The sequence below is a fragment of the Oryctolagus cuniculus genome, chromosome 2 (assembly GCF_964237555.1).
Source record: "Oryctolagus cuniculus chromosome 2, mOryCun1.1, whole genome shotgun sequence".
NCBI classification, from domain to species: domain Eukaryota; kingdom Metazoa; phylum Chordata; class Mammalia; order Lagomorpha; family Leporidae; genus Oryctolagus; species Oryctolagus cuniculus.
The window spans coordinates 197,899,363-197,918,644 of NC_091433.1; the positions used below are offsets into that span (position 1 = coordinate 197,899,363).

Sequence of the window (19,282 nt, forward strand, 5' to 3'; positions counted from 1 at the left end):
GGCTTGTTTCTTTGTCTCTCTCTGCCTCTCAAATAAATAAATAACTACAATAAAACAAAAATAAAGTAATAAATAATAAAGTAACTGCCTTAATTTTATGCTCAGCCTTGGAGTTCCTTCCATTCAGGTGTACATGGTATTTGGGCTGGTTTGTTAACATCATCCTTGGAGATTCTTTGTGTATGTATGGAATTAATTTTCTATGTTTATATATGTAGGTAACATATATGTTAATGTATTTTTAGTGTGAGATTTCTTGGTCCTTTCACTACCAAGCTTTTGAATTTTAATGAGAATTAGTACATGATTTTTCTGCTCAACAATTCTGAGACCTGGGCTGTTAGAATCGCACAAAAAATCCCCACACCAACCTCATGTTTTAGAAGGGCAGGTTGTTTTCTAAGTTATCTTTTATACACTGGATGAAAAATCTTGATGGTGAAATGCGTGCTTTGTCATTTCCACCGTGGTCTCGGACGTCCACTGGGCGGTGGAGCTGAGCCTGGGCTGTGTAAGGAGGCCCTGACCCGGGCGTGGGATTAAAACTGCAGATGGCCCCGGGCTGTCCCTGCCAGGCATAGCCCAGTGGTTAAAACAAGTGCTGGTCCGATTCTCCGGACCCGTTTCTAAACGGTGATGGTACGTAGACTTGTTACTTTTTTCTGAATTAAGCGCTAGACTGTCACTTTAAGTTGCCATTTTTCTTAGAGTAGCTTTTCTAATTGTGACCCCTGGGGCTCCCACCATGGTGGCCAGCACACGCCCGCCTCCCAGGGCTCCCGCGCCTTCCCCCTGCCTTCCCGGCTTGTCCTGGAGGGCAGCTCTTCCGGCCTCCCCACACCCAGGCACTCGAGGCGTGGCCAGAGGCGCAGCCGCCAAGAGGACTAAGGTGAGGTCACGTCATGTGGCATGCGGGTCTCCTGTATAAAGTCAGTTCTGCTGAGGTCTAATTCACACGTAATGAAATGTACCCAGTGTGCGTGCTCGGATGTGGCTAACGCGTATACAGTCAGCGATGCAGATGCCCGGCGTCACCCACCCCACCCTGGGCAGCCCCGTGGATCGGGGTCACCTCCTCTGGAATCTGTGCTCTGGGGACCCGTGCGTCCAGCATGTGTTCCTGCTGTCTCCCAGCCCCTCATCTGGCCCCTTTCTTGACAGAGTGTGGCCTCTGCATGGTCTGTAGAGCACTCGGCACAGCACTCCTGGCACAGCGGAATATACGTGGCTCCCGCATCCCAGTGCGCGGGGCCGAGTCCTGCCTTCGCTTCCCGGCCAGCTTCCCACTAATGTGTCCTGGAACCCGGCAGAGGATGGCTCAAGTGCTTGGGTTCCTGCTACCCACACTGGAGACCCGGATGGAGCCCCCGGCTCCTGGCCCAGCCCTGGCTAATGTGACCAGTTGGGGAATGAACTAGTGCACGGAGGATCTCTCTCATTCTGCCTCTTCGTTGCTCTGCCTTTCAAATAAGTAAATCTTTTTTATTAAAAGCAGCTCCATTGGAGCAAGAGGAGAGCAGCTGTGGCAGCAGCACAGGCGTCTGGAGAGGGAGACGTGGGGATGAAGGGCCGCTCCTTCTGCGGTCTCAGTTCCGGTTGAGTGTCACAGAAAAGGCTCCGTCAGGAACCGTGTTCTCAGGGTTCCAAGCCAGCTGGATTCCTCGGGAGTCGACGCCGGGCTCCATAGCAGGGCAGCTGGTGGCTTTCACGCTTGTGTCGGTCAGTTTGGAGCTGGCCCGCTTGCTTCCCGAGTCAGAGCTGAGTGCCTGTTTTCTCCGATGCTTCCTCTCGTGGCAGCTGTGTGGAGTTTGGTATCTGTGGCTGGAGTGCCGGTGAGAACACACGGGACCCTGTACTCGTCTGCGGCCTCGCTGGCGTCCGTGTTGGCATTTCAGACACTTCTGTGTGTTCAGCCTCGCTTACTCCCGCCAAGGGTGACGCCGCGCCACAGGGACCCAGCTGAGCCCTGAAGGGACCAGCCCCCCTCTTCCACGGTGCACGTTTCCAGCCCTGACTGTCCAGGTGACTGCTTGGTCAGAAGCGCTGAGTGTTCAGCCTCCCCCGGGCCATCGCCTCTCCTCTCTCGTCCCCACTGGCCGTCCGTGTCTTCATCCTTGTCTTTCAGCACTGAAGTAGAAGCTGCTGCGTGCATGCGCCGTCTGGGGCTGAAATTAACCCAAAGAGTCCTCGCATCGACTTAGAGATCTGAACTCTCAACTCGCCCCTTAGGGGAGGCAGGAAGGCGGCCTGGACCAGGCGGAGCTGGAAGCCCGGTCGCAGCCGCACGCGCACCTGCCCTTGATTTCTGCAGCTGTCTGTCCTCTGCCGTCTCTGCGCTGGGAAAAGTGTTGATCGTAGAATGAGTCAGCTGCTCTGTTTACACGTAAAACTCACCTTTAGCCTCCTGTTTCATCATGAGGCTTCTGTTGTGATCCGGCAGATTCGTCCCGGGGCCTCCATGCTGGCTGCCTGTCGCCAGAACCGCCGACCGTGTCTCCCACTCCGGCCCCTGCACGCTGGCTCAGAGACGCCCACTCTCAGCTTGCTTCCGGCCAGGGAGCCCAGCCAGATCACACCAGCAGCGCGTGGCTTGCTGCGGAACTTGGAGGAAGTACTCTTAATTTAAATGCCCACAAGCCACACAGGTTTTCAGCCTCCTTGGGGAAAGTTGTCCTGAGGAGTGTGGATGCCATCTTTGAGGGGTACAAAGTGGATGGTAGAAATGCAAGCCAAAGCGTAATGGGCAGCTCACCGCCGATTTGGCCGTTTATTTGCTGGTTTGCAGGACCAGCCCAAGCCCTGATGGGAGCTCCTGTCTGCTCACAGCATGCACTCAGGATGCGTGTGCACATGTGTGCACCCGCGTCCTCCACGAGCTCTCAGAGCACAGTTGAGGCTGCCGACGACAGAATGGCGGATGGGACGGCGCTGCTTCGGCTGCCTCCAGCTGTGCCTGCTGGCGGGGCTGGGGAGTCGACGCTGCAGCCACTCCCAGCGTTCTGCCTGCTGGGCTGCCATTCCTGCCTACACAGCGACCGTGCCTTCCCCACGGCAGTGAAGCTCTTCTGCTACGCCTGCCGTGGTTTGCAAAGAGCTGGGCCCCTGTCCGAGAATGGGGAGCCCTGATTGCATTGTGGGGTGGCTGTGGGTTTCGCCGTTGGCCACCGTGGAGGGACCTCGCTGTGGGGACCTGGGGAGCCTGGCATAGCAAGAGTTCAGTGTGCCTTGGATGGGGCGTGGGGGAGGGGAGACGCCCAGCCCGGGTCTGGCCCTGCAGACAGAACGGGAAATTCAGCTGTGATCTGAAGAGCAGCCACTTGGCTGAAGGCTGCTGTGTGGAAAGGACATCATGTTGTTTTTACACGTTTATTTATTTATTTGAAAGGCAGAGATACAGAGGGCGAAGGAGAGAGAGAGAGATCTTCCATTCACTGGTTCACTCTCTAAATGGCTGCAATGGTCCTAGCTGGGCAGACTAAAGCCAGGAGCTAGGATTCTCTTCTGGGTCTCCCACATGGGTGCAAGGGACCCAAGTACTTGGACCATCTTTTGCTGCTTTCCCAGGCGCATTAGCAGGGAGCTGGATCAGAGGTGGAGAATCTGGGACTCGAAGCTGCGCCCACATGGGATGTCGGCACTGCAGGCGGAGGCTTATCCTCTACACTACAGCGCTGGCCCCAGACGTGTGTTTTTATAAACCTCAGATGATCTTATGATTCCCAGAATGAAAGCAATTACTAAAACAATCCTGCATTCCAAAGATTTCAAGGTTAGGATGGAAGGAAATACAGCGTTTGAACTGGTGCTGCTCTGGGATCTGAAAGCCAGTGTGGAAGCAGAGTGGAGTCCGCCTCGTTTTAGAACGGGGCGAGGGAGAAACCACAGCCGCAGTGCAGAGACGAGTGACGCCTCTTCCAGGAGGCCTTGTGGGACCATGGGGCTGTAGACACCGCCAGCTCTTTCAGGTCACTCCACGTCCATCTCTGTGTGGGGACAGAAAGCAGAGGAGGAGCCAGCGTGCTGCAGAGGAGGGCCACGGACACCCACGCGTGCCCTCAGCACGGCCAGGACCTTGGCCAAGTGGCCTCTAGGCACAGGAGTGCTTCTGGAGGGCGTGGCTGAGGGGGCCCTGGGCCTGCCTTGCCTGCTGGGACGCTGTCTCCCCCTCGCCCAGGGCCTGGCTCTGCCCGGTTACCCCAGGGCTGTCCGGCCGAGGGGCCTTAGCTGGAGGCCTGCGGGTGTCCATCAAGCTGCAGTTCCAGCCTCCGACAAGCCCCCGTGGGCGGCATCTGGATGCTGACTCCTGCTGAGGCCGGGCAGCCAGAGTGTGTGAGGGCTTCCCCAGCAAGGGGCTGCTGACCATTTGAAGTGCTTGGGCCACTCACCGCAGGGCACTGGGTCCTCCCACCCCTCTTGGTGACCTGTTAGGGGACTGGCTAAAGAGGCAGAAGGCGCCCTTCTCCCTTTGCCCCAAATCCAGGAGAAGGCAAAGGGTTTTTTAAAATTAACTGCAGTTTTTTTTTTTTTTTTTTTGACAGGCAGAGTGGATAGTGAGAGAGAGAGAGACAGAGAGAAAGGTCTTCCTTTTGCCGTTGGTTCACCCTCCAATGGCCACTACGGCTGGCGCGCCGCGGCTGGCGCACCATGCTGATCCAAAGGCAGGAGCCAGGTGCTTCTCCTGGTCTCCCATGGGGTGCAGGGCCCAAGCACTTGGGCCATCCTCCACTGCACTCCCTGGCCACAGCAGAGAGCTGGCCTGGAAGAGGGGCAACCGGGACAGAATCCGGCGCCCCGACCGGGACTAGAACCCGGTGTGCCGGTGCCGCTAGGTGGAGGATTAGCCTATTGAGCCACGGCGCCGGCCATTGCAGTTGTTTTAAAAATACATGCACAAGTCCTTGGACCACGTTCCCCTCAAGGGCTGGAGACTGGTTCCCTGCCCCCTGGGTGTGGGCTGGGGTAGCAGTGGCCAGCAGGCTGGGAGGGCACTGGGGTCCTGCAGGGGCTTGGAGGGCAGCTCTGGTCCAGCCAACATCTGGACCCATCCTCGGGAGAGCCTGGAAGCTACAGGTGAGGACGTGTTTCTTGCTTGAAGTCCCCGAGTTCTGGACTCTTGTCACACAACACTGACTCCTGGCACCTTGTGTGAAGGTGCCCCGCTCCCCAGAATGGTGCCATCGGGGTCCCAGATGTTGGGGAGCGGAAACAAGTGACACCGGGCCCCCCAGGGGCCCTGGGTCTCCCCGGCCTCCCTGCCCTTTGCCGGGATTCTCTTGCTGCCCTGAGGGCGGGTACATCCCGGCCTGCAAGGGTCTGGTCCCCGTGCTCCCGAGGCCACTGCGCGCTTGCTGGTCTCAGGGGTTTCTTTTCCAGGAACTCCAGGCCTGCAAAACATAGCCACCACCCACAGGTCGCCTGGAGCAGTTGCAGGGGCCCAGGGCAGACAAGAGAACCACGCTGAGCAGCTGGTCCTCGCCATGCAGCCCCAGTCTGCATCCCGGGGCACTGCCTCCCCCGGCCCCCACCCCGACTCGACTGGGGTCACCTCAGGCCAGGCTGGCTGTTCTCCAGTCCCTTGTGCTCAGGGCTGTGCTTGTGTTTGAGTGGGTGGGGACCAGAGGAGGGCCTCTTCTGTTGCCCGTGTGTGCAGGGGCAGGGGCAGCTCTGGGAGGGGCAGGAAGGGACAGGAGCTGAGGGCTGCCCCCACCCAGGCCTGCAGCACCACCCACATCCTATCACCTTCCACGCTGGTCCGGCACGGCTGGAGGCCGGCACACCCACTGCTTATCGTGCGGGTAAACCTCCCTCTCCACCATGCCCCAGACACCAGGACGCCGCCCCAGCCCAACACTCCCCGGGAGGCTCTGCCGTCAGGCCCTGCCCTGAGCACTGCCCTCGGCCGGTCTCTGTCTCCAGACTGTCTGCTTCTACGCCGGGGCACAGAAGCCCAACTAGTGTAACCAGCTCCCGATCCCGCCGCAACAGGGTGCGGCAAGGCTTGGATTCCGCTCCTGAGCAGAGCCCACCACCCACCACCGTGATGGGGCTTAAATCGCGCAGGCATGGCCTCAGCCTCGGCCTCTTCCTGTGAGCCGGTTTTAGTCTCTGATGGAGCGGGGAGCCCCGTGTAGCAGTTTCAGAACCCACATCCCACCCGGTGCTGGGCTGGCTGACTTCACCACCACACTCTGGTCCCCAGCTCCCCTGCAGTTGTGTGTGACCAGCCCGGGGCTCCCAGCTCCGTCAGGACCCCTGGGTCACTGCCTCCACCTCCCCGTCTGTGTGTGAGAGCCCTGCTTGCCCAAACTGGAGCTGTGCAGGCCGCCGCTGCGTGAACCTGCGAACTCACGGGACGGGAGTCTGAGACTTCGTTCCCAGCCGAGGCCCCTGGCTTCCTGGGCGTCTAACGTGTCCCTGCCCGAGCCCCGGCCATGGGGCTTGGACATCCTTGCGGGGGGGGGGGGGTCACTTTCTGGTTGGCACAGCGTCTGCCCTGGCCACCTCCAGTGTGATCTGTGCTGTCATTACCCCAGACCTGGCCACGACGGCCACTGCCCCTGCAGTCACTCCTCCGTCCCCTCCCAGGCCTCTGTTCTGCCGGACGGTCACACTGGGTTCCCAAGGGCTTCTCTGGCCGTAATCCTGGCCAGCGGCTGAGGTCTGGGTGAGTGGGTGGGGGGCGGTGCCAGCCAGGAAGGGGAGGGCTCAGGCTCTTACTTAGGGGCCAGGTGACCCTGTTTACTGGTACTGCAGGGCCCAGGCAGCCTTCATCCTGCTGACGGAGGTGGGGAAACATGCTCACATGGAAAACATGATCGTTGTTGCGTGGGGCCGGGCTCCCGCCCTGGGCAGGGGTCCTAGAGGCCTCTCAGCCGCCTGTCCTGGCCCCCATGGCTGGGAGGACCTTGCCACCCTTCTCCCTAACAGCGCCACAGCCCGACAGAGTGGTCTGTGGGCCGGGTAGGGGCGGGGGTGCTCCTGATGTGTGTGAACCCCCAATTGCCAGGTTGTTGGGAATGAGCAGTGCACAATGCACTCCCAGAGGAGGGAGACCTGTTTTACGCATTGGAGAGAGAACAGATTCCCTAATGAGCACTGAAAGGAACTGGCACACCCGGGTGGGGGGGACCTGGGGCCCCATGCTCTGAAAGCCTGGCAGCCGTGCGCCCGAGCTCTGGGCTTCTCCACCCACAGGCTGCCATACACTCCCAGCGGGGCCAGGAACACCTACATCCCCTGTCCCCACTGCCCCCACTGCCCCATCACTTGCCCAAACTGTCCCCTCCCCGTGCCGGGGGCCAGCTGCAATGGTCCGCTCTTCAGCGTGGTCTGTTTGTGGTCACACGTTGGGGCAGAGCCCAAGGGAGGGGAGGGGCCGCCCCCAGGATGGCCGGGACCAGCACCACAGCTGGGCAGCTCAGAAGACGGCCAAGACCTGACGCAGGTGTGGGCAGAGCTGCTTCCGAAGCCCCTCTGCTCACTCGTCTGAGGTGGCGCCTGCTCGCCCGGTGTCGGCTTCATGAGGCCGCGGTCAGGTAGGAATACGGCCTCCTTTAACCTTAGTGACCGCTTTGAAGCCCCTACCTTTAAACAGCCACTTTGGGTCTGGGGCCTCAACAGATTTTGGGGGACACCATTTCATCTGCAACGCCGAGGAGCAGAGCCCCTGGGGCTGGGATGCACACATCACAGGGCTCACTCCGCCGCAGGTGGGAACCCAGAGGTTTAGGAGCAGAGGTGGATGTGCGGTGACCTCTGTGGGCTCAGACCGGAGCTGGGTGAGGAGCCAGTCAGGGGCTGTCACCACCTGCTGTCCTTTAACTGGAGCATGGCTCAGAGAGGCCTGGTCACTGCCTGGAGGCGTCAGATTCCCGCATGCAGCCCACGGGGTCCTGAAGAATTGACAGCCACTCCAACTGGCTCGGCGGTCTTTCCTGTGTGCCGGCAGAGGTCAGTGTACGGCCCACAGGCCAGACACAGGAAGTGTGGTCGGCCTTTGCTTTCTTAGGGAGTTCTAGAAACCAGCCGAGAAAGCCCAGCAAAGGAGGCTGTGCAGCGGGCCTGCGTGGGGTCCACAGAGCACTGACCCTGCACGCACGGCCTCTGCCCAGCCGCTCCAGAACCTGGGAGCACCGCAGGAAGGTGGGAGGCCACCTCACAGGCCTCGTGGAGGCGGAGTGGTTCAGTGCGCCCAGCCAGGTGTTCAGGGACCCAGGGCTGTGGCTGAGGTCGCGGCTGGGCGACATTGGCTCCATGCGGCTGATGGACGCCCTGGCTGGAGGCTGCACTTGGTGGCCGGGTTTCCAGGTGACAGCCCTCGTGGCCCCATGACCCTCTCCTCTGGACAGTGCAGGTGCTCCTCCTGAGATGCAGGCGCGTGCCCAAGTGAAACTGAGGCAACAGATGCCAAGGGCTCACCCGTTCGTTGCTTGTCCTTAACCCCGGAGAGAAGACAAAGCTTGCTCGGGAAGGGAGAGTGACGGCTCTGAGTGACAAGAAAACTGGTATCACGACTTCTTGGCAGGCAAACCTTTCCGACAGGCCTGGCACCCCGGTCCTGCTGGCAGAGAGCAGGAGCTGGGCCTTTTCAGGTGCCTGGGGGTCCCTCGGTGAGGCCTGTGGGTCTGCTCTTGTCCCTCACCCAGCCCCAGGGTCTGTTCTGGTTCCTGTTGTCAGGAGACATAAACTGAGCTAATGCACTCCAGGCATGGAGAGAGCAGAGCAGGTGGACTTGGCGATGAGGCCCAAGGCACACGCCATTCCTGAGCTTTTGTAAAAGCCCCATCACATCCACCTGCAATGGGCACGGGGTTCAGTTCTGGTTGTTCCTGCAAGGGGGGGGGCCTAGATGGGCAGCTTGGGCGCTGCTGGAGAGGGGTAGTGTCTCTGCTGCAGGCCACTCTGCCTGGCACGCCGACCGCTGGGCCACAGTAGCAGGGCAGCAGCCGAGGGCCTCCAGGGCAGGGGCAAGGGAGCCTTGGTGGTGGGGCTTACCCCTCCCCGGCCCGACATCAGGCAGGCCATTCTGGTCCTGTCTCAATCCTGGGCCCAGGGCCCGGTTCCTGGTCACATCAGGACCTGCAGAGGACTCTGGGCCCAGCTGTCGCTCCTGTCCCTGATGGCAGAGGTGCCCAAGGCAGAGGAGGGCAGAGGGCTGTGCACCTGGGCCGTGGAGCAAAATACCCAGTTGGCGTCTTGAGCAGCGTCCTGCGCATCCTGAGCCACTGCACATTTGCCTGCTGGGCACTTTGCTCACACATGTGAGACACGGGGGGAATTGCGAGGGAGGTGCAGTGGCCCAGAGGCGACTGGGATCTTCCAGAGGAGCTCAGGGGCTGGGCATGGAAGAAGAGGAGGCCTCACCAGCCAGGGCTGCTCCAGCCAACATCAGGGCCTCTGTGGGTCTGTCCCACTCCAGGCAGCTGTAGAGGTGCGCGGCACAGAGGGCCTGGGATGGTGGGTACAGGAGCAGGGCCATCTCCAAGTCTAGGGCTTGGCCTCTGTGGTGCTCACGAGCCTGCTCAACAGTGGGAGACACACTCGGACACAGGCAGGTCTGGGCCTCTGCAGCCACAGGGGCCCTGGTGTGGGCACCAGGAAGCTATGGCTGCCTCCTTGCTCGGGGGCCATGTGCTGCCTTGGTGATGGTCCGAGCACTGTACGCAGAACACACTGGTCATTCAGTAGCGATGGCCAGAGGGGAGGTGGTGTTCACGTGCACTGCTCTTTCAAGAGCAGGCAGTGTGTGGCCCAGGATTAACTTAACGAGGCTCCCAGGGTTCCAGATGGAACGCATGCCCTTTGATGGCTAACCACTGTCCACCTGGCTCTGGGAAGGGTTTCAGAGATTATGTATTTATTTCTAAATTTTGTATTTATTTGAAAAATTGAGAGACCAAGACATAGAAAGATCTCTTACCTGCTGGTTCACACCCCAAATGCCTGGAACAACTTGATCCAGGTCTCCCAAAAGGGTGGCAGAGACCTGGTACTTGAGTCATCACCGCCGCCTCCAGGCGCTGGACTGGAAGTGGAGCTGAGACTCAGCTCAAGCGCTCCCATAGGGGTGAACTGTCCCAGGCAGCGTCTCAACTGCTGTGCCAAAGGCCTGCCATTACGGCTTCTTATATTTAAATAATTTTTTAAGATAACAAGATAGGTTACAGCAATTATCCAGACATTAACATTCATAGCAGTTCTCCTCTTCAGCCTTTATTTATTTTTCATAAGCTTTTTAAAAATTTATTTATTTTGCAAGAGTTATGGAGAGGGAGACAGAGAGAGAGAGAGAGAAACATCTTCCACCTGCTGGTTCACTCCCCACATGGCCACAACAGCCAGTGCTGGGCCAGGCCAGAGCCAGGAGCCAGGAGCCAGGAGCCAGGAGCTTCTTCTGGGTCTCCCCTGTGAGTGGCATGGGCCATCTTCTGCTACTTTCTCCAGGCCAGTAGCAGGGAGCTGGATCGGAAGTGGAACAGCCAGGACACAAACCAGTACCCATATGGGATGCCAATGTGCAGGCCACAATGATGGCCCCTTTCTGTAGGAACAGGCTAAAACACCCAGGCAGGAGCTAGCGATGGCGCTGCCACCTCCGTGAGCTGGGCCTAACCTCACCTGCCCCCGGGGGACAAATCACCTGTGTGGCCTGGCCTCCCATTGTCCCTTGCTGGTTCCAGTGTCCGGCAATGGCAGCTGGGGAGGAAGACTGGCTGCAGGTTCAGTCTGAAGGGAGCCTGGCTCCTTTCTCACCTGCCACTCCTGGGTGTCCACTGCCTCCCTGCACTCCCATAGTCAAATACGACGCTGATTTTCCCTCTTTGTGGAGAGGAGGATGTGAAGGTCCCTGGGAGTGTCCAGCCCTCCAGGCGGGGTCACCTGCTCTTCTGCTCTGAGGCGTCACTCACGTGCGCCTCAGCAAAGGAGTGGGGCCATCTGCCTGCAGCTCTGATTCGTACACGCACTTCTCAGCCCCGCATGTCGATCACAGCTCACGGGTTAGAGAAGCCGGCATTACAGGGTCCTGGCCAGAGCTGCCTGGTAAATGCAGACATTTTCAGGGACTTACGGTTTCAAAAGCAGGAATAACTATGAAAAGATGAGTGCAAATGTGCGGACTGGCCTGGGCTCAGACCCTGCTGACCCTCGAGGGCCCTGTGTTCCCGATGCTGCTGACCCCCGGGTGCTCGGGCTCCGACCCTGCTGACCCCCGGCAGCCTGTGTTCAGACGCTTCCTGGTTTTCTCACGCACCTGAGCTCTGTGTTCTGCTCACTCCCGGGTGCGGCTCTCCCTCTCTGCCCTCTCTGTGGGGCGCACGAAACACAAGAGAAACCAGGACCCACCGTTCCACCTTGGTCAGTGAACGAGACGGGTGTGAGGAGAGAGGGCGGGAGGAGGACGCTGAGCAGCCGTGGACAGCGGGAGATGCGCAGCCTGGCTGTTGCAGGCATCTGGGGCGTGAACCAGTGGACTCAAGGTCTGTGTTTGGCTCTTTGCCTTTCAAATACAATGAAGACAGATAAATAAATAAGAAAGGAACAGGCTGGCTTCCAGGAGAGGTGAGGGAGGTCTGGTGCACACTGCAGGCCTCCTGCCTGGCACACCATCTCCCCTCGTGTGCATACCCAGGGACGTGCCCACCTTGGGCAGGCCTGGGCTGTGGCTCCAGAAGGAGGCTCCCATGGGGCGGGAGACGGGCCTTCATGGCTATGCCACAGCCACACGCATGTGCCACTCCATGGTCCACTCTCACACTCTGGCTCTAGGAGACGGGCCTTTATGGCTGTGCACAGCCGCACGGTGTGCCGCTCTGGTCTACTCTCACACTCTGGCTCTAGGAGACGGGCCTTTATGGCTGTGCACAGCCGCACAGTGTGCCGCTCTGGTCTACTCTCACACTCTGGCTCTAGGAGACGGGCCTTTATGGCTGTGCACAGCCGCACGGTGCGCCGCTCTGGTCTACTCTCACACTCTGGCTCTAGGAGACGGGCCTTTATGGCTGTGCACAGCCGCACGGTGCGCCGCTCTGGTCTACTCTCACGCTCTGGCTCTAGGAGACGGGCCTTTATGGCTGTGCACAGCCGCACGCATGCGCTGCTCTGGTCCACACTCACACTCTGGCTCTAGGCCAGCTTGAGGCACTGGGTGTTGAAACTGTCCCCTTCTTTGCCGGCCACGGCCTCGAGCAGGCTCTGCTTCTTCTGCATGCTCCGCGAGGACTCCAGCTCGTACATGGTGGTCAGGTTGAACAGCACACTCTCGTGCAGGTAGTGCCTGGGGTCCCGCTGCACCATGGCCTCCAGCTGCCGCAGCGAGTCCTTGAGCTTGCCCAGGTAGAGCAGACACACGGCGGCGTTGTTGTTGGCCTGGAGGCGGGGCCACGTGCAGGTCACAGGTCACGCCCAGTGCACCTGGGCCTGACACTGGGGTAGCCCGTGACCGCCACAGTCACCCGATGCCTGTGCCTGTGAGCAGGGCCAAGGCTGGCCCCGAGCACTGCGACGGGCAGAGGGGTCCGAGACACAGGACAAATGCCTGCGGGGGTCTTACCACGGCGTTTGTTGGGTCCATCCTCAAGATCTCAGTGAAGAATCTGTGGGCTTCGGCGAAGTTGTTCTGACCCAGGTGCAGGAACGCTCTGCAGCAGAGGCCACGGGCAGAGCCCTTCGTTAGCCAGGGAATGTCAGGGTGCTAGGGAGGGGAGGGGTCCCCCACCTGGAGGGGGCTTCAGAGGCTGCAGGATGGCGACCCCGGCCCTCTCGACAGAGGCAGTACCGCATCTGCCTGCCTGACCCGGCCCAGTTCAGGCCACTCCCACCCGTGGACTGTGGGTACTCGTGCCTCACGCTCCTGTCCTGAGCTGTGTGCACACTCTACTGGGCACAGCCTCTGCTCACACGTGTGTCCCTGTGCACAGCTCCCTCACCGACACTGGATGCACACCCCAGGACCGATGGGTGCAAGGTGGCGGGGCACTGCGGACGGCGCCCACGCCTGCTGAGCTAGACAGAAGGGGGGCCACACGAGCAGTTCCCTGAGGAACGCCGGGGAAAACCTCCTCCAAGCCAGCTCGTGTGAGGAAAGCACACCTCTGCAGTTCAAGAGGACGCTGGGCACCCTCATCTGAGCCGGGCACCCTCATCTGAGCCGGGACGGGGCGTAAGAGGACGCCGGGCACCCTCGTCTGAGCCGGGACGGGGCGTGAGAGGACGCCGGGCACCCTCGTCTGAGCCGGGACGGGGCGTAAGAGGACGCTGGGCACCCTCGTCTGAGCAGGGACCGGGCACGAGAGGATGCCGGGCGCCCTCGTCTGAGCCGGGACGGGGCGTGAGAGGACGCCGGGCGCCCTTGTCTAAGCCGGGACGGGGTGTAGAGGATGCTGGGCGCCCTCGTCTGAGCCGGGACGGGGCGCGAGAGGCAGTGTTCTCTCTGGAAGATTGCATTGCTCGGGAAGTTGTGTTTAGACTTTGTTTTAGGAAGTTTGAGAAAATAAGTATGCAGTTTAAAAATACTCACCTGTTCATTAAAACCATTATTTTACCCTGTAGTCCATCCAATTTCTGCATCACTTTCTCAACGTCTTGAAAATACTTCTCAGCCGTTTTAATGTCTCCAATCTGTGTGGACAAAATCAGAGTCCGTTTAGCTGAACGCTGAGAGAAAGAGCCCAGCCGCCCCGCGGGGCCGTTCCTCGCTGTCCTGTCACGATGCCAAGGCTTCTGGGCTGCAGCCGTGGACCCTGCGGCGACCGATCGTAGCTGGTGTCTGAAAGGCGGCACCGGACACCCAGGACACGGCGGTGAACCTGCGCTCTGTCTGTCAGCAGTCACATTGTCTCACAGCTTAGTAACTTCCAGACTTAAAAATGAATGCTGGCACAGCACTAAGCAAAACAGAACTAAGATGAGATGACTGACTGCTCAGTAGTAACAATAACGCACTTAACACGCTGGCATTTGGGACAGGGGCCATGGCCGTTTTTTGTGGCTACCAAATGGCAGGTGCCACCGACTTTGCAAAGTTCAAAGAAACACTTTGACCAAATACTACAGAATTTTACTGAGAAAAACCAAACCAAAGCACACAATGCAAGCCCAGCCTTAACAGCAGGCAAGGAAGCCGCAGTCAGCAGGGCCAGCCCGAGGGTGAGGAGACCCTGAGGGCGAGGAGGAGACCCCTGCCCAGAGCTGCGGCCCCTGACGCCCAGCATCCGCCCCTGCCGAGTGTGGGAGCCCAGCAGTGTCCCAAGGCAGAGTCGGCTGTCTTCTGCCTTCAGAAGCGCGAGGGAGGAAATCAACGCTCCAACGCTTACAGTGGGAAGAATATGCAAAGGAAAGCTGTCCCCAAGGGTAAGGCGTGAACGCACCTGCTGGGTGCCGTGCCCTGCCCCACCGCCGCAGCAGGCAGCCTGCAGGACGTGCCGGGCCACCCTGTGTGCTGTCCACATCCTCAGAAGCAGGGGAGCGTGGATGGACCCGTGGCTGAGAACCCCTTGGTAACGTGTCTTTCCACTTTGCAGCGGAAGCACCTGCCCCTCCCTGGGTCCTGCGTGCATTCTTCGAGGACCTGGCGGGAGACTCTTCCTTGGCTCTCGGGTCCCGCTCCTCTTGCAGGCACAGGCACCGCTGCTCCTTGTTCCAGAACTATCCTTTCACAGATGTCTGTAAGCTTCCTTTCAAGGAAGCTGCACAGCATCCTGGGGGGTGGCAGTGCTCCGTGTGTGGTGTAGAGCCCCACCTCGGGTCACTCTGCCAAAACTCTGCCTTCACCCCCGACCCAGGAATCTCCCGCATCCCAAGAAAATGGCAGAATGAAATCCCAGACCATCAAAGCTGATGCCACACAGAAAATGCTACACGAGGGAAAGAAAAACAAAGCAAAATGGAACACGTGACCAAGGACACACCAGCACCGAGCCCTTGCCCTTCTCACAGCGTGAAGCAACTGCAGTCCCACAGACTCTACCCCCCACTCCAGGCCAAATGTGTGAGCATCCTGCAGTGTGCTGCTGTCAGCCACCATCCCAGGAACCCATGTTTAAAGACTGAGTCATGCGGCTGGCCTTGTGCGTAATGGGTTGAGCCACGGCCTGCGACTCTGGCATCCCATCGGGTGCTGGTGCGAGTCCCAGCTGCTCCACTTCTGATCCAGCTCCCTGCTAATGCACCTGGGAAAGCAGTGGAGGATGGCCTAAGCGCCTGGGCCTTTGTCACCCATGTGGGAGACCCAGAAGCAGCTCCTGGGTCCTGGCTTCAGCCTGGCCCAGTCCTGGCTGTTGCAGCCATTCGGGGAGTGAACCAGCAGGTGGAAGACTTCTCTCTTTCTCTATCTTTTCCTCTGTTTCTCTGTAACTCTATCTTTCAAATAAATAAAATCTAAAAAAAAAAAAAAAGACATTCATTTCCTCGAAAGGCAGAGGGAAAGAGACGGATCACCCACCAGCGGGTTCACTCTCCAGCAGCTGCACTGTCTAGGGCTGAGCCAGGCTGAAGCCAGAAACTCCACCCAGGTCTCCGGCACGGGTGTGGGAACCCAAGCACTCGGGCCATCCTCCACTGCTTTCCCAGGCCATTAGCAGGGAGCTGGAAGCGGAGCAGCCGGGACTCGAGAGTGGGTTCTGATGGGGGCACTGGTGTCACAAGTGGCGGCTTAACCTGCTGCGCCACAGTGCGGTGCTGACTGAAGACTATCAGGGCCGAGAATTGGGATCTGCCGTCTTCCACACAGGCCTGGTGACGCGCCCCCAACCCCTAGCAATCCGGCCGCAGACCAGTAACTGGCTCGGTCTCTAGATGCACAGGTGAGGCCCAGGAAGCAGAGGGACGTTCTTGGGTCACACAGCTGACCCCTCACAGCCCCCGGGCCCTGCACTCACGCACGCACCGCAGCCCCTGCAGGGCGCCGGGGACTTCACCAAAACGGCCTTCAGTGGAAGGTCACAGAGAAACACCGGTATGTTCTCTGCCACTCACTGATTTCCTGGTGATTACAAAGTTTACTTCTTCATAATTATTCAAATGTAATTAGGACTTAAAAATCCCAGTGATTTCTAAGAGTTAGAGGCAGCTGTAAACAATACAGAAAGGTAATTTAAAAGTACTGCAGAAAATGCAGAGAACAAAAACACCAGTCACCAGGAAGTGCTAAGTGGATAAACTAATCAAGAAGAAAAGCGGCAGGAGCCGGCGGAACTAGACGTGGGAAAGGAGACGCGACCACAGGCAGCAAGGAGACCCCAACATCTAGGAGGAAGGGCTGGCTTCACAGCGCTATGAACATACACGCGGAATAGAACCAACAGGCGGCTCCCGGGGAAACCGCGAATCACCAAGACTGAGCCCAGAAACAGAGAAGCCCGGCACTGCACTGGCAGATTGGTACCAGTGACGACCTACGACAGTGCTCTGGGTCACCAGTAACGAACTACAGCAGTGCTCTGGGTCACCCGTGACAACCTACGACTGTGCTCTGGGTACCAGTGACAACCTACAACTGTGCTCTGGGTCACCCGTGACAACCTACGACCGTGCTCTGGGTCACCCGTGACAACCTACGACCGTGCTCTGGATACCAGTGACAACCTACAACCAGTGACAACCTACGACAGTGCTCTGGGTCACCCGTGACAACCTACGACTGTGCTCTGGGTCACCAGTAATGAACTACAGCAGTGCTCTGGCTCACCCGTTCTCGGCACAGGGACTGCTCAGGTCAATCAACAACAGAGCTTCACGTGAAGGAAGCAGCTGACTTGCTTTACGGAGACAGACATGGAACACACACCACAGGCTTTGGAGACCACGGTCACGCACACACCAAAGTCCTGGGAACACGCGTCCTGGAGCTGCGCCCTGCTCTTCTGTCCCGAGTGTCTCTGTGGCAGACGCTACAAACATGGCCTGCACAGCGCACGGCAGGTGTGAGCGGAGTGAATGTTCTTTGTTCTGCACAGCCCAGAGGGTGGATTCCAGATGGTGCACCCACAGCGGGAGTGGGCCAGAGCCCCGAGTTGCTACGTGGAGGAGCTGCCCACGGAGCTCTGTGCAGGGGAGGGGGGTAGCGGTCTGTTCACATAGTTGACCCTGTCCCACCTGCCACTTGCTGCCACCTGAGCAGAGTTCTGGCCCTCAGCTCTCTCACCTGCGTCTCCTCTGCTGTAGCTCTAGGATCATGCAAAGGACTTTGGTCACTCTGAAGTCATTATAGAAAGTCAATGACCAGGGGGCGGCGCTGTGGTGTAGCAGATAAAGCCCCCGCCTGCAGTGCTGGCATCCCATATGGGCACCAGTTCAAGTCCCGGCTGCCCCACTTCTGATCCAGCTGTCTGCTGTGTCCTGGGAAAGCAGTAGAAGATGGCCCAAGCCCTTGGGGCCCAGCACCCACGGGCGAGATCTGGAAGAAGCTCCTGGCTCCTGATCAGTGCAACTCCTGCCATTGCGGCCAACTGGGGAGTGAATCAGCAGACGGACGACCTCTCTCTCTCTCTGCGTAACTCTTTCAAGTTAATAAATAAATCTTAAAAAAAAAAAAAGTCAATGACCACTCAAAAATGTCCCCAATACCCAATGTTCTATCCTCTGCACCTGCGAGCTGTTCACAGGAGAGGGTGGCCAACAACAACTCCTGTCATCCAGGCATCTGATGATTTTATTCTTTGAAAAAAGAATTGCTATCCTTAAAGATTTTTATTTATTTGGAAAGTCAGAATTATAGGGGTTAGGGGGAGAGAAAGAGAGATCTTCCATCCACTGGTTTACTGGCCACAATGATAGGGCCAAGCCAAAGCTAGGAGCCAGGAGCTTCAAACAGGGTTCTCATGTGGGTATCAGGGGCCCAAACATTTGGGCCATCTTCTGCTTCTGTCCCATGCCATTAGCGGGGAGCTGGGTCAGGAGTGGAGCAGCCAGGACAAAAACCAGTGCCCAAATGGGATGCCAGCATTGCACGTGGTGGCTTTGTGGTGCTATGCCACAATGTTGGCCTCAAAAAACATTTATTTATTGGAAAGGCAGAGAGTGTATAGGGGGTATAGAGAGAGAGGGAGAGAGGGGGTTCACTCCCTAAATACCCACAACAGCCAGGGCTGAACAAGGCTAAAGCCAGGAGCCAGGAGCCAGGAGCTGCATCTGCCACATGGGTGGCAGCAGCCCAAGTACTTGGGCCATCATCTGCTGCCTCCAAGGCACAGCAGTGGGGAGCTGGATCGGAGGCGGAGGCAGGGCTCGATACCAGGCACTCCAATATGGGATGTGGGTACCCCAAGTGGCAGCTTAACACACTGCACCACAACGCCTGCCCCACAGATGACTTTAGACACATCCAAGGACAGCGAAGCCATTTCCACAGCCACATTAGGCTGCTAGGTCATATTAAATCTTGGTGTTAAATAATAAAACTACAGCACCCCACAATTTTAGCCCCAACAGACCAAGCTAAAAACCAAAATGAAGTCACTTACACTAAAGTTCCATGTCACCAAGTGGAATCAAGTTGCTTCTCTGACCTTCTGAGAAGTCGGGATTAGACACTGTGTTTTCTTTTTTAAATTTTGTTTTAAAGATTTATTTTATTTATTTGAAAGGCAAAGTTAGAGAGAGACAGAGACAGAGACCAAGGTCTTCTATCTGCTGGTTCACTCCCCAGATGGTGGCAACAGCCAGGGCTAGGCCAAACCGAAGCCAGTAGCCAGGAGCTTCTTCTGGGTCTCCCATGTTGGGCCACCTTCTGTTGCTTTCCCAAGGCACATTAGCAGGGAGCTGGACTGGGAGTGGAGCAGCAGGGACTCGAACCAGCACCCATATGGGATGCTGACATCACAGACGGTGGCTTTACCCACCACACCACGTTGGTCCCGAGATGACATCCAGTGTTTTCAACAGGCATGACAGGAGTTCCCTCTGCCGTAGTCCTGCCAGGAAGTCACCTGAGGTTGGCCAATCAGTCGTTTTCTGCTGGTGTTCCCTCTTGTCTCTGCCTTACGTGGAAAGCAATTCTGAGGTGATCATCAATCCACTCTTTGTGCTTTACTTCTGCTTGCCTCTGACCTTTTCTTCCTGTTAACCAGCCTCCATGGCTCGGCTCACTGGATCACTTACTGTTTCACGGAATAAACTGTTGCCTTGTTCTAGAATTCAAAGTAAAAGTAAAGCTAGCAGGATCTTTACTGCAGGGTGGGCACTGGATATAGAATTTAAGACACCACTTGGGACGCCCGCACTCCACACTGGCTGTGCTCCCAACGCCAGCTTCCTGCTCCTGTGCCCTGGGAGGCAGTGGCAACGG

General features: G+C 58.2%; 1 protein-coding gene across 3 annotated transcripts in view; it reads right to left on the bottom strand.

The window, feature by feature from the left end:
- Positions 1–10,192: 10,192 nt before the first annotated feature.
- The window catches only part of TRAPPC12 (trafficking protein particle complex subunit 12), an 85,939-nt gene continuing 76,849 nt past the window's right edge, over positions 10,193–19,282 (bottom strand). For all 3 annotated transcript variants that reach the window (XM_008274555.4, XM_002721126.5, XM_008274553.4), the window contains exons 10-12: positions 13,517–13,617; positions 12,551–12,638; positions 10,193–12,366 (exon numbers count right to left, since the gene is read on the bottom strand). In XM_008274555.4, the coding sequence (XP_008272777.3) occupies positions 12,124–12,366; positions 12,551–12,638; positions 13,517–13,617 (432 nt within the window). In that variant the 3' untranslated portion in view covers positions 10,193–12,123. The remainder of the gene's footprint in view (positions 12,367–12,550; positions 12,639–13,516; positions 13,618–19,282) is intronic.